Source organism: Phasianus colchicus, chromosome 1 (assembly GCF_987193195.1).
Source record: "Phasianus colchicus chromosome 1, bPhaCol1.hap1.1, whole genome shotgun sequence".
Classification (NCBI taxonomy): domain Eukaryota; kingdom Metazoa; phylum Chordata; class Aves; order Galliformes; family Phasianidae; genus Phasianus; species Phasianus colchicus.
Genome location: NC_143436.1, coordinates 174,057,533 through 174,072,496, shown reverse-complemented (window position 1 = coordinate 174,072,496; position 14,964 = coordinate 174,057,533). Strand labels below are relative to the sequence as shown.

Here is a 14,964-nt window from a genome sequence, read left to right as displayed (position 1 = left end):
TTCTGGCTTTTTAACCCAAATTGTCTATTTATTTAACAATACCATCAAGAAGCACCTGCAGTTCTGTCTTTTGTTCTCTTCTTTTTTTACATTTGAAATGGTGGTTTGACTCAGTTCAAAGACAGTAGGCAAGATTTATCTGAACAAATTCAGCAGCTGACACCTGAGCCGGTCAACCTGGCCACCTTCAGCAACACAGACATTAGAAGTGACTTGTGACTTCTTTAACTTAGAGTGGATGTTTAAAATTAGTCTAACAGTTTGTCTTCGAGGGCAACTGTTCTCCCCTTCTAACTGAAGAGCACTGAAGAAATTAGATGCTGACCTCACTACAAAACAAGGAGGAGATAGATGCACATTCTATCAAAGAAAGACATGGAAGAGGTTACTCTTCAGCATCAGATGTCAGAGTAGATGATTCTGAAGCCAGCTTTTTGTGCTTTCCATAACCAGTAAACTGCACACAAAGCTTCCTAACATCTTTACAGAATACTCCTACATGTAAATTTTTCATTGGCCTACCACAAATGGCAAGTTGCAAAAATACTGTGCAAGAAAAGATGTTATTTCAGTGAAGCGGGAAAAATATAACACAAAGAACTGGTAAAATTATGTTGTGTGCAGTAGAAAAAAAAAACACAAAACCCACAAAAATTTGAATTTATAGATTGTCCTTGGACTCACTCTCTTTTCACATGAGAGAGCATTAGTCTAGTTTTTCCATCTGGTATTGAGACATTACCTTATTCCACACGTCCCATATTCTACAAATAAAGACATGATCTAGAAAAGGCATGACATTAATGATTGCTTTTACAGTAATAAGCAAATTATCCTTCTCACCTTTCTATACACTCCTTCACAATAGCAAAATTTCCATCTCCTATAGTCCTTCCAACTTTATATCGTTCTGCTATTGATGCTGGAACCTGGAAACCTTCCTCCAACACTTCTGAAAGAATCATTAGTACATTTTTATTGTTAGTGAAGGAAACACAGATGTTGCACATAACATACGTTTTAAGGCTACGGTTTAGGAGCCTGGAAACCATTCAGAGTCAGTATCTCACTTACTGTACAGCGAAACCATGCTGCTGACATCGTATATACTCAACAGGTTTCACACAGATACAGTAAGGGAAAATAAGACTTCTGGGGGCTCAAACATACCACCATTCCAATGTTACATAGTTTACCATTCCCTCTGCAACATGCCCCCAGGACAAAACCAAAATTGTATTTTTTTAATTATGAAAAGGCCTCTGTGAACTGCACAAGCGCAGACCAGCCTCCAAAAAGGTTTGGAACTCCTTGACACAGCATGATTAAATATATGTACCAAAGAAGTCCAACACTCAAGCACTTATTTTATTACATCCTGTAAACTGAGACATCCATAAAACTCCTCATGTGCTAAGTGCTAGTTCTTCCCCTCCCCCAATATTAAATATTTAGGTTTTAAACAAATGTTCTCAATAATACTACCTCACATGCAACCTGGGCACCAGATGTTTAGGTAAAATTGCATTACACAGTCCCTGAGCATAAGAAAAGTTTGTAGTTTCATCTGTTCTAGTGCTCATTCATGTACCATTATTTTTAAATGTATTTGAAATAGCGTGTTACAAATACCTAACATGCCTCTAAAAGCTGGCAGTAAATTGCAGCTGATACAAGCTACTATATAAATACCACAACGTACAAAAAAGCAACTCAGAAATGTGACTTGAATTTACACTCCTGAAGCCTTTTAACTGTCTATTTTTCTGTTCTTTGTTCCAGTTTAGTATTAAAAGTGAATGCTATATGGGGGCTGAGTTTGCTCAAACTCACAAGCAGCATGAAGAGTTACTGTCAGACAACAGCATACACACTTGAAAGTGCCTGTGAACTGGCAGTACTAGAACAGCTTGGTCAAAGCTCTAAGGGACTGGCCATTGCTCAGCAAAGGCCCAAGATCACCATATGCTCTTTAGTACAATGACAGATGAGACAAAAGCAAAGTGAAAGAAGCCAGTCAGCACTGTGTCACCTGCAGAACTAGAGTATCCTGTACCAGAAACACCTCTGAACAGGGATGTTCAGATCAGATGTGGTCTGGAGTGAACCTGAACTGCTGTCAAGGCTGACGAGCCTCCTAACTGGGAGTCATCCAACCTGTGATGCTCCCACTTTCTCCAGCAGGAAGGATGACTCATTTCCTACACAGCTGCTGTTATCACTACATTGACTGCTTTGAAATGTCAGCCTTCAAATGTTACCTTCTGCAGGTCCATCATTTTCATCCATAGAGCTGCAAACTTTGGTGGATGCTAATGAGGTAGAGGAGCCACTGTGTTGGGAGCTCTGGAAATGGAGAGACACAAATGAAAACAGGTGATTGTTAAGGAGCACCAATACCCACAGCGTGTCCCAGGTGTTCTGTATGTAAAATATCCATTTACTTTTGCAGAGTGATATGCAGATATTTGTCCAATTTTTCCACTGAAGTTACAACCTTGGTGCCCCATTGAAGTGTGGGCCTCCCTAGTTCATTCTGTGTGGCAATGTTTTTGTGTTGATCGTTACATTCTCCCTACTCTACACACATTTTTTGTGGGGAAAACTGAGGAGCTGTGTGCCCTCTACAGGCAGGGAAGTGTTTTATCAGCAATCATTAACCTAGCAGGCACCGAAGGACAAACATCTGTTTCGACTGAAGTTGGCTTTTTGTTACAGGAACAATTTTTCATTTTGCAAATCCCCTTCTGTTGAAGTCCTCTCCATTCATGTTCTAGAAAGGAGAAATCATTACAAAAATTTACGGAGAAAATGAAATATATAATATAATATATATATATAATAATGTTTGATTTTCTGAAAATAAAGTGATCAGATATAGTCATCTTGAGGCATGAATCTACACCTTGGTGTTAAGCCTTTGTACACTGAGTGTCTAAGTTTGCTATAAAACTAATGGGGGAAGGAAGGTCTCTTCTGCCTCCAGAAGGTGATCTCGACCCACCAGGCTGGATGACAAAAATACAGCAGGCAGCATCACACGAGGGAAGATATCTCTATCCATTGTTTACTACAACATCTAGCTATGTAACTCAGGAAGATTGCTTCATCACATATCTGAATGGATGAAACTATACATAGACTCAAGATGGACTTGATGTCACTCCTAATTTTTATTCTGCGCTGCATAACAATCATAAAAATATAACCACAGTCCTTTAAAGTTAGAGAAAAAAAGAAGCATTTCTTAGGTGCTTGTGTTGCAAATTGAGTTAGAAATATTGTATATATTTGTTATATACATTACATTTGTATGTAATGTATCTCCATTACACAAACTGTAGCCTGTACCACATGCAGCTAACACCACAGAACAGTGTCTAGGTCTGCAAGGTATCTAGATGCCCAAATCAGTGTCAATCCACTTTACAAATGTAACACAGCTCCTTCAGACCCGTCCCATATGCTGTTGCTCAGCACAGCAGACGACTGTGGCAAGAACAGCTAACAGTGCAGCAGCTGAGTAATTCGCAGAGCACGGAGCCAGGGTGAATGAGTTAGCAGTGTTAGAAGCTGGCCAGTGTGCTGAGATCATTTGAAAAGACTTACTTCTAATTTCTCCCGCAGTAGATTAAGGTCAGATGATTTAGACAAAGGCTGGACTCAGCCTATTTTTCACTAAATAATCCTCAGAGCTTGCGCAGCCCATCTACTAAAAGATTCTTGGCCTGTTTTTCTTTTTTTTTTTTTCCTTTTAATCAAGCCCAGCTCGTTCTTTTCATCCATCCAAGCACTTCTTCTGACCTTTGACTAGAATCAAAAATTGCATTAATCACTTTTTGGACTACTTCTGCTTCCTCTTGACAACAGACTGGTTTTATGCAGTTCACTAAGACACAGCAGCCCTGGTCTCATGATTAGGACATGTTTACGTCTGTGATATTCCTGCGTGAAATTCCGCCACACATCTCAGTAACAACTTACCTCTGGTTCATTTTTGAATAAATGAGCAGATGAGGATCAAGAAAACAGGAAAATGCTATGAACTCTCAGAGTTGGAGAAGTCACACTCGAACTTCATTGTTTCTATACACGTAATCACAGGGAATCGTTTACTTTACACTCCTGCTTGTAAAATTAGCAGAAGAAACATGTTTTCTCTACTCATTTTGCTGTTTCAGTTTGCTTTCATAGACCAGACATCCAATTTCTTACTTCTTTTTTCCACTCCACAGCATTTTCCTAAAGGAATTACAATGTTCAGTATTTGTTACACACACAATCAGGAATGAAACTTAACATTTAAAGGGTACCACACAAAAAAGGTCAGTGCCAGATTTTCAACAGATTCTCAAAGCATTCTATTCAGATTCTGCATTTTAAATGTTGAAATTACATTTTCCAGTCCATGTTAGGTTAAGCACTGCTGCCTGTACCCCTCTGCAGCTTTCTTTGGCAATTTGATGTTTCCTTACAGATTCTCATATTCACGTTCTGTTTTATAAGAATGGGAGATGTTAAAACCTGGACATAACTTGGTGGCCATGTTTTCCCAGATCAGGCACCTACAGAGAGCCAGATTTCTATTTGGGGACCTAATTGCTCAAGGATCCTCACACTCTGGTTTAGCTGAGAACTGCGCCTCAGACCTTCTGCAATGAGATTCCTTCTAGCTCCCATTTCAGCGAAGCATTTCAGCAAGTGTTGTGCTTGCAACAAACATTCTTAATGGCCTACACACAAATGAAATAATTAAACACACTTCTAAGTATCTTAGCTATAGCTCCCTAAATACGTGTTTAGCCCACGTTTAGCAAACGTGTTCAAGGAAAATTTAAAGAAAATAAATCATCAATATGAGATCAGTTAAGTACCCCTATTTTATTTTATTTTTTTTAAATTATTATTGATGCTAAGTTTGTATCACTCCATTAGTGTGGGTATGCTAAATATGTCAGAACTGAGTGCATACTCTCTACCACTGGTCTGCAAACAAAGCACAGAGCACCTTCAGTGGGAGCTGTGTGCAAGCACAAGTGTGTGAGCAGCACAGCCCACCCATAGCAAGAGCACAGCAGCTAAGACAGCAGATAAATATACGCACTGGGTTTCTGAAGCTTCATTTTTAAACAAAGTGAAAAACATAAAGAAAGCATATATTTTATTACCTTTGCTGAACCCCTCCTATTAAAACAACAGATGAAAAGAAAGCATGAACTGTACATTTGCATATACTCAGCAGGTCTACTCAGGGAGCTTTCACAATTAAAAGAGACGTTGAGAGGTATGCATGACACATGAGTATTTTAGTCTTTATTCAGCCCCCTGGAACAACACACAGGCACTTATTTATTTATCTTTACTTAAGCTAGAAGGACATTTCGTTTATTTAGACTTTAATTAGCTCGTTGTTCTCACAAGCTGAAAGCCCTCCGGGTCCAGCAATCCTTGTGGGTCTTGGTGTTCCTTCCAGTTGGCTTGCCAATCGTGCGGCAGTCTGTCGTGTACGCTGCTGCTCTCACAGCTGTGGACCCCATTAGGGATATTACAGATGGGGGGGAAAAAACAAACTCTAGGCAATGGTATAATCTCTTCAACACACATACCTTAATGCAATTAGCTGTTTTAATTTTAAGACATGCTGAGGTGCTTGAAATGTCATCGCTTTGACACAGATTTAAAGGGGTGCATTTGCACAGGTTGCCAGCACATGCTCAGTTTTATGGCACACCTCCATAAAAGTGATGGCATAAAAAAATCAGGTCTTTGGTGTAAGGATTTCAGATCCTATTCGGGTTTATATAACAGATGGCCAACACACCACACATCTCATTGATGTGAATGGAAACATTAGAGCTCTAGAGTTTCATCCATGTCTCACTGGGAGATTTATTTAGCAACTGTTTTGTGAATAGCCTGTATCTCAGTGGAAACTGTGCTAAATCCATGAAAAAAGGCAGTAAAATAAATGTTATTGCAATTTTTCTCTCCCCATACTCACCTTTGTCCTAAATTAATCTCAAAACCACATTTCAACTCAACAGCAGGAATCATTCTTGTGGACTATCAGAATCAGCAATTACAAAAGGAAACTTAAACAAGTATGCCTAAGGAAGTTTAATTATGAAATTCAGATTCCTGAATCTTAAAAACCAAACACCGCATTATATTTTCTAAACCTCTCAAAACCTTTATTAGCACATATGGAGCCTACAAGCTCTCCCAACAATAGATTCCTTTGTATTTTCATGGCACGAAGGAAGCATCTGGATGAAATGTGAGTAACAGAAATTCACACAGGTGTAAAGCTTCGTTTGGAACTCATGCAGAGTTATGCTCTTTTAGTAATGACATTAATGAAGATTAAAATTAGTGAAAAATGTGTACATTCAGGAATGAGGCCCAGGCTAAGGGAATTATTAATGTATTTAAACAGTGCTTCCTAAGTTTTGCCCTATTCCCAAGAAATCTACAGAATTAAAAAAAAAAAAAAACCCTGGGAAGAGAAAAAGATATGTGTGTCAGTATGCTTAAGCTGAAAGTTCAAATCAGTAAGGATAAATAAAATCAAAGACAAACAAACAAACAAACAAACAAACAAAACCCAACAGCTGAGCAACCAAGCTCACCTCTTTTGGAACCCATCCTAGTGTTCAGTCAGGTTATCAATAAACTTTGCAAGGCAGCTGTCATGAATTCCTGACACAGGCAGCTCCTTAGCCTAAGATCATCATGGCTAACAGTAAAATAAAGACAGTAGTACAGAGCAGGTAGGACTTAAGACTCCCCAGATTCCTGTAATATGCAGCTGTGTTAAGCAAAAAGTAATAGAGCAAAACTGTACCTCTCTAGAATTCAAAAGGTTAAACAGAGTTAAATTGGTGTAGAAAAACATCCGGATGTAAATTTTGAGAAACAAACTCAGTTTTTTTACTGGTCAATTCAGGGAGAAGCAAAGGGTTACACTGAAACTCTAGCATCTCCCAACTCTACCCAGCAAAAAATGTTTCTGATTTTCCTTTGTTTAATTGCTTACATTTTTTTGGCCAGCCAGTTGAGAGGGGGAAAAAAGTTTTCATATAATCACTGCAGGGCTAGCAAAAAAATACTTCGTGGAGAAACATCAAATCCTCAGTCTTCTTGCTGAAAGATGAGAAGCCAATGGAATTCCATATATAGAAAGAAAAATGACGAAATGGTTTTCTTTGCAAATTTGGATGCTGCACTAAACTGACACACAAGATCCACATTAATTTGTGAACTGCTTCATCTGGAAAGGAACAATTGAAAAATATACGCTAATCTGCTACTTATCCACAGTCCTGCACTGCACTGTTAGTTGATTTAAAAGAGATCTTACATAGGAAAATGATAACTTTTTCACTTATGCAATTCAGGATTTACACAGCTTGCAAAAGAAATAAATGTGAACAGCCGAAGTAATAATCACTCATGAGCTTGTTTCTCTTCTTCAAGGGATTGAGGGACCAGGGGTTCTCTATATGGTATTTAGTGGTAAACTTGCATCTAACCTCTGATAGTTCCTAACAGCTGCTTTCAAAGTGAAGCTGTAATTCATACTGTAGGCTCGCTCAAGCTTTGGTATCCTCAAGAAATAACTGATGATCTAAAAACAATGTATGCATCATATTCAAGGTATTGGAAATTGACCTAGCATTCTTGTATCCATACTGTGGTTAATATGAAAGTTCCGTGTGCTGTAGTACAATGTGAAGGATTATTTTTTGCTTTGTAAAGCTCTACATAGGTACAATTTCCCACTTAAAAATAATATAAAAAGTCAAATTGCAGTCAAAAGGAGGTTCTTATTTTTTGCAGTTAATTAAGGACATAGCACAATCACCTTTTTTTTTTTTTTTTTGATAACTATTTGAAGTGTATACTGAAAACTCTCCTGATTCTGAACTGTTACTTGCTAGACAGAAACTTGTTTGCTTCCAGTATTCCTCCCTTCTATGGCGCTTTTTCCTTTCTGTGTCTGTATGACTTTTTTGGCAGACTTATTTAATAGTAAGCAGGAGGGTTTCAGAAGCTGAATTTGTATTGGGCCCACAGATCCCTCAAGGAGTGTCTGGATGTCACTGCAGATTGGCAGGACGTGTCAGAAATTGTAAGATCTCTTCTAATGCCCCCACCAAACAAAATTTATTAACATTTTAAATAAATGAATATATATATATATATAAACATGTAAGTATACATATTTTAAAGAGTGGGAAGCTGCATCAACAAAGCGAGGAACTTATATTAATCACAGTGAGTGTGTTTCAGTACTCTTAGCTTTTTACAGGCCTATTTTTCTGTTACTTAAGAGGAGTGCTCTTAATGTGCTGTCAGCAGGAGCTGGTGCCCTGCTTTGGATACAGTATGCTGGTTTCCCACTTAATACTTCAAACCTACCCCATCACATTCACGCAAACTTACCATACACAATTCAAAGCAGATATATTTACTGTCTCCAAAAGACCCACTAAAAAAAACTTCTTCCTTGATGGATCTCTTACATCTACATACCAGGGTCCAGAGTTCATTATTTAAAAAAGCACCAAATGTGTCTACCATTAAAAGGAACCCATCAGGATGCATGAATCCCACATGCTTAGACTATGTGAACTGTCAGATGGGCAATGCCGATCCAATATGAACGTGCAAAACCAAGGGTGAGTATTTTTTTAAAGCCTGTTAATCATGTTTCCAAAATAAACTCACTGAGCAGTGTGTATTTTTTAAATATATTTATTACATCACTTACAATAATCTACAGTAATGTTAAATCTAGCGAAACAACAAATTGCAACCGGGATGACATGGTCAAATATGAAACACAAGTACAACACAGTATGATGAAACAATGGCACAAAAGTGAAGGTGACTTTCTTCTGCTGTTATTATACGAAATAAAACATTCATCGGCATTTATTTTTGCAAGTTTTACCTTTTTTTTTTTTTCTTGCTGATAAATCAACAGCTATCTTTTTGGTTTCCTGCATCACATCAATACAAAAAAATGGTATATTTTAAAAAGCAAATATCCAAGCACTTTTCTTAAAAAAAATAATTGTATGCATAACTTTGTAAAATCTTAAGCTTATGTTGGAAATGTGCCAGTATTTACAAGATCATAGTGCAACTAACAAAACAAAGAGACCTTAGCACAAACATCGGTAGCTCCTCTTTCACTACAGCTCAAATCCCAAAACACTGTATTGCAGGGCAAACCACAAACTATTTACCTCATATAACATCAGACAACAAGTACACGCTGAAAACAATATATCTTTTTTCATACTTCACTGTTGAGGGTTAATTTAAGCAAATTTGAATATAATGAACATGCAGAAATACAGACACTTAAAATGCATACAAATGTGTATGCGTGCACTGCGTGTGTTTTTAACCCTTCTATAAACTGTGCGTACACAACCCATGTATCTACATAGCCACTGACTTCGGTGGGGAGACAGGGCACCCAAAAAATCAGGTGCACTGTTAAACAGGCAAAACAAGCCAGCCCAAAGGTGTTACTATGGCAAACACAGCTCAGAATGACAGTTTTTGAACAGAGGCATTTGCCCGGGAGGCATCACACTCATTTCAGAAGAGTGCAACAATCACTGCTTGCTTTTATCCACTGTAAAACCACTGCTGGCTGAGTAACATAAGGTTATTTTTCTCTTTATCACTCAAGAGTTGCAAGATCTCATGCCATCACTAACAGATGAACTGAAAGTGAAGATTAAACTAAGAGCAATCTTGCAGTAGGCTGCATACCATGAACTGGATACAAGATAGCACAGACAACATTAATCCAAGCATTCATCAAATGATGAGGTAATTTAGCGCCAGAATGATTTTTTGTCCATTTAGTTTCCTACAGCTTTTGACAGAACTAGCAATTTGGGTTGATCAGATGTTCTCTTCTCTATGACAGTTAATTCATTTGAACTTTTAGAGTCCAAAACCATTTTCCGTAACGTGCTGTACTACATGAAGTTCACACTGCAGGGTGAAATACAAAATTGTAAAGGCAAACAATATTTTTTATTTCAATTTTTAAGTCCCAAAACAACTCAACCTATGTGTTCTTCAAGGAGATGTAATATGATGTATCCCTTCTTACAATACACATCCATGTTCACAATATTAATTCCTCAGAGTTTTCATTTTACAGACTGTGAAAATGGCTTTAAGGGAAAATAACCAAATATAACACACTGTCCCTGAATTATTTTAGAAATTGAAAAGCAATTTTCACAGTGGATAGTGAACGTTAACCATTTCACTGATTTCAACAACAACAACAAAAAGCAAATAATATTGTACACTTAATTACACTGCAGAACAGTGCAGCTCACAAGGAGACAAAGGTCTGATCTTGTCCAAATAATGCCATTTCAACTTTGTGATTAATGTTCTGTCTGTGTATATATACTTTGTGCATAAGGTCTTATCCTTCCCACCTTGAAGTCCATCAGGTTTTGCCACCAGCTCAAAACAGAGCGGAACCAAGCCCTTGTTTGTACATGAGATCTCTTAACATTGTTCAGAATTCCTAAGGGGAACTGCTCAGTGTGGACAGATCGGTACAGCTTCATCGCCTTCGACAGAGCTGAAGCGACTGCCACCAGATGAGCATCTTCCCATCATATATTTTCCCCAAACATTAATTCACACAAGTCACAAGTGTGACATAACTGTGCATCAATTTGAAAGCCGTTAGTCTACGTATTTGTGTGTGTGTGCACAGATGTACACGTACACACACACATTCTGTGCTTCACATATGAACTGTTTGTTGCGTAAAAGAAAAAGAAAAGAGGTTACAAATAATCCAGAAAGTTGCAGAAAGCATTAGGGAAATAATCACAAGTATTCAAAAAGCTCAAAGGGAAGCAAAGCATTCACAAGCTATACAAGGCTCTTTAGCTACATCATAATCACCTGATAGTAGGCACAAATAATGCAGCGTACAGAGAACTATAAGAGGTTCAAACACTATAAAGTTACTTGAGCTATTCTGTTATTTAATGCAGCTGATAAAATCTAGGGACAAACTAAAACCTGTGCTGCTGCAAGCAGAACTACAGCATCATGAAACAATTTCAGTTTCACCAATAAACTGAAACCTCCTGGTCTTGCTCAAAAGAAACATTTCATTTCTGCTCATGTATAATGGGAATTACATTCCACACAAAAGGGATCTCAAAGCCTATAAACAGTGTACCTTTTCAATCTCTAAGGGACTTTCATTCCTTAAATGAAATATTAATGATATGTATTGCCCCTGAATAGCCCCTTAATACAAGTCATATGTTGAAATGATTAAATGCAATGGACTAGAGTAGTCTTTGCAAGAGTCCTGATGGAAAACTTGCTATGATAACAATTACTGATATAAGGCCCATTTTTCTTTTCCACAGCTAGGCAAAGCCACGCCATTCCCATTTGCTGGCAATCTGGGCTCTTTACGCAGAACAAACATTCTTAATAAACTGCCTTGAGCAGCAGTAGTCTATAAGGAAGAGGAGAGGAAAAATAAAATTCCTGGAATTTATTTTCTTTCCAGGAAAAAGCAATTTGCAAAAAGTCAGTAAGCATTTTGTTCAGTCTAGTGGAGTTCTTGGAGCTTTTGGAGGCTGATCCCAATGCACCTCAACAGTATGCAGGTTTCTTGGGATGAAGTAATACATTTTACTGAGACATTCCCTCATAACAGGCAAAAAATGCAAGTAACTTCACAGCTGTGAATGTTTTCAGGAGAACAGGACAGCCCTATGTTGGAGTATGTGAGGGAGACTGTTTCTATTGCTGGTTTTAAATCTGAACTCTGAAGCAGGAGTGGCGAAGTATGCATTTCAAAATGGAATGATCTAACTGCTTCAGCAAACCTACCAGAGCAATGACTGTCTCTCCAGGTGATACTGGAACCAAGTATTGAAAACAGAGAAGGTAAGTTTTGTATTCTGCTGCCCTTTCATTTATTTTTGTAAATATTCTCCATAAACAAAACGATAATGATACAGTGAAGCCACAATGTCACATGCCAACATTTCCCAGACGCTGAATTTTATTATGAATTTTATTATTTCACTGTATTTAAAAGTTGGCATGTGGCAGCTAACCACTTTATTCCAATAAGTACATTTTCCTGCTTTCAAAATATATTAAATCACTGCTAAGTAGATCAAAAATATAATCTCTATAGATTTTTGCTGAGGACCAAAATAATACTAATTTCTAATTCTTAAATCATTAGTAATTAAGGTACTAAAAGGAGATGTGTAAAACAGTAAAAGTGTGTCATCACTACACTTTAGGCTTAAGTACAACAGATAAATACTAATGTTAATATGCAACATACAATGAAAAATATTGCTATTATGTAAACTAAAGTAGTTGACTAAGTATCTCACGATAAAGCAGCAGAAAACAAATAAAATTAGTAGATATTTGTTAAGCATCTGGTTATAATGCATGACCTACTTTAACACTAAAGGAGTTTTGCATATTCATGCTGTACAAAATGACCACCTCTAGAAATGATGCAAACAGAGAAATTAGGTCGATAGGAGGATGATTTACAGTACCACAATTTCTGTATGCTTTCATTTTAAAATGACATCAAACGTGTTCCTGCAGCAAATGAAGGACAGAAAATGTTCTTGTCCTTAATATACGTGAAAATAATCAGTAGTTTCTCAGGCAAAATGTGCTTTACCAAAAGTTGTCATCATGTGTGTCACATCGCACTGGTAGCTTGCAGGCCCACAGATTTCCTCTTTAGAAACGTGTCCACATTTACTTGCAACAGCAGGATGATCAGCATTAGCAGCCCTTGTAAGGGAAAACATTCACATTGCCTGTGACCACTCGTCTGTTTACCCTCACTGAAATGTAAAGAGAACTTTAACACTGCTTTGAAAGCATCTACTTTCTGTTCTGTGGGCACAAAGGATTTCTTCCCCTTCTTTTCACATAGCCAAAAAGACTAAACTTGGAAAGGAATGAGATTGAAGTGTTCCACATGTTTGCATTGGGAGCAGAGAGTGTGGTACAAGCAGCTTAATATGGCAGCTTTTTCTTTTCTGCATTTTACCCACTCACTGGTAAAAGCAAAGCATTTGTTAACTGTTCATATCAAAACGAACAAAGTTACCTATGTTAAAAACAGAACATATAATCAGTACCTCAGATGCTAAAAAGAGTGCTATTCATAAATGTGCCCACTATGGATTTGTGCGTTATATTCACCTTATACAATCTTCACTGCTTACAGTGTGCATAATGCTGTTTTGTATTTGATGGACACATTCAATGGCTCATTCATTACAAATTCTTGGATTAAAATGCAGTGGTAAAGCCAAAAATACCCCCGCATACTAGAATTAATTTGGCCCGACGTTTTTAATATTAAATATGCAAAACTCTTTTGTGTGATTCACTATCACTGTAAATTAGCAGCTATTCTCTTTAAAAATGTTAAACCTTCACCAAATCACAAACCATAAACATTGTTCCATTTTCTCTTTTACACTGAGTCTCCTACTGAATCCAAATCATCCGAGGAGAGTGGGCGATACAGGTCCTGTAAGATGAAGTGCAGTATAGATTTGTTTATTGTGCTTGATTTGTTGCACTGCAACTGTTTTACAATCTTTTTGATATTGTGGACCAGAAGATCTTGTTTAACATAACATACACATTTTCCATATAATCAGGGTTTTTTTCTTATTTTCACAAAGTTAATTTTTAATCAACAAATAGATGGCTGGATTTTTAATGTACAAAAGATTCTAAGAGGCAATTATTTCTTCCCTTGATTCTTTTCTACTAAACATTATTGAAGCAATATTTGACTTTCCTAAGGAGTCTCCTAATCCTTTGAAAACTTGACAGTATGAATTTAACCTTTCTTTTTTTTTTCCCAAATAGGTTCTATTTCCCTTATTGCTGTTTTGTCAAGGTGGTAGGAAAACAAATGCTTACCTTCTATTACAAAGTAATCAAAACTTGACACCCACTGGCCATACAACGTGGCTCCAGCAGCATTTGAGCTCCAAATACTAGTGCTGAACACTGCCCATTACCGACAGTAGGATCTCTTTCACATTTTGGGGTGTGTGAGTTAAAAAGACAGCATACGAAATCCCCCAATCACTGGCTCTTTCTGATGGTAGCCAAGCAACCAGCTCATGACAGCAGAGAGAGCCTGAGTGTGCGGATCCACTTCAGTTTTCCAACACCCACTTTGAGCATCCTCTGACTGATCAGATTATCCTCAAACACTGGAGGTGTCAGAGGATGAAGCATCACCCTACTCAACCTACATAGCACATAAAGCTTCTGTGAGACACACAATAGCACAGAATGGAAGAGAAGGTTGAACACGAGGCAGAATGGGCAAGAGTAGTATTGTTTTAGGGTGAATTAAGCCTAGCTGGTGAGGTGGAGAGGTGGAGTAGCCATGTGGCTGGCAGTTCTCTGCCTCCCCAGCACAGCCACACACTGCTACCTTTAGGCATTTCTGGGGATCCTTCACACAGAGAACATGTTTACAAAGCACAACAAAACGAATGTAAGACAAAACATTGGGAAAACCTGCAAGATACAAGAACGCATAGGAATGGGAAAGCTGATGGAGCCACTCTTAGGAGCTTTGTTCTTTTTTAAGCCTGGGAAGAAAACTGAGAGGGAAAAAATAATAATCTAAAAGCTGTGCTATGAAACAAAAGCTACCTAGAATTAATGCTTTACAAATTCCCAATTTACGAGTCTCTACATGATCTATGCAGATGTATGCATGACATAAAGGGGATTTTAATTCCTTTGAATGAGTTTTAGTTCCCCAAAACGCTTGTTCTGTATGGGCATGTGTACATACAGTAAGCCAGTCAGACTGCTACATGCTTTAGAAAATCAAGACTTAAATAAATTTCTATTTTT

General features: G+C 37.7%; 1 protein-coding gene across 4 annotated transcripts in view; it reads right to left on the bottom strand.

Moving 5' to 3' along the window:
* The window catches only part of DCLK1 (doublecortin like kinase 1), a 231,611-nt gene that overhangs the window by 47,464 nt on the left and 169,183 nt on the right, over positions 1 to 14,964 (bottom strand). For 3 of the 4 annotated variants that reach the window (XM_090133104.1, XM_031615845.2, XM_090133092.1), the window contains 2 exons: positions 2,262 to 2,346; positions 844 to 952 (listed from right to left, as the gene is read on the bottom strand). In XM_090133104.1, the coding sequence (XP_089989230.1) occupies positions 844 to 952; positions 2,262 to 2,346 (194 nt within the window). Of the gene's footprint in view, positions 1 to 843; positions 953 to 2,261; positions 2,347 to 8,764; positions 13,607 to 14,964 lie in introns of those variants that run through there. The other variant, XM_031615843.2, reaches the window with a different exon arrangement.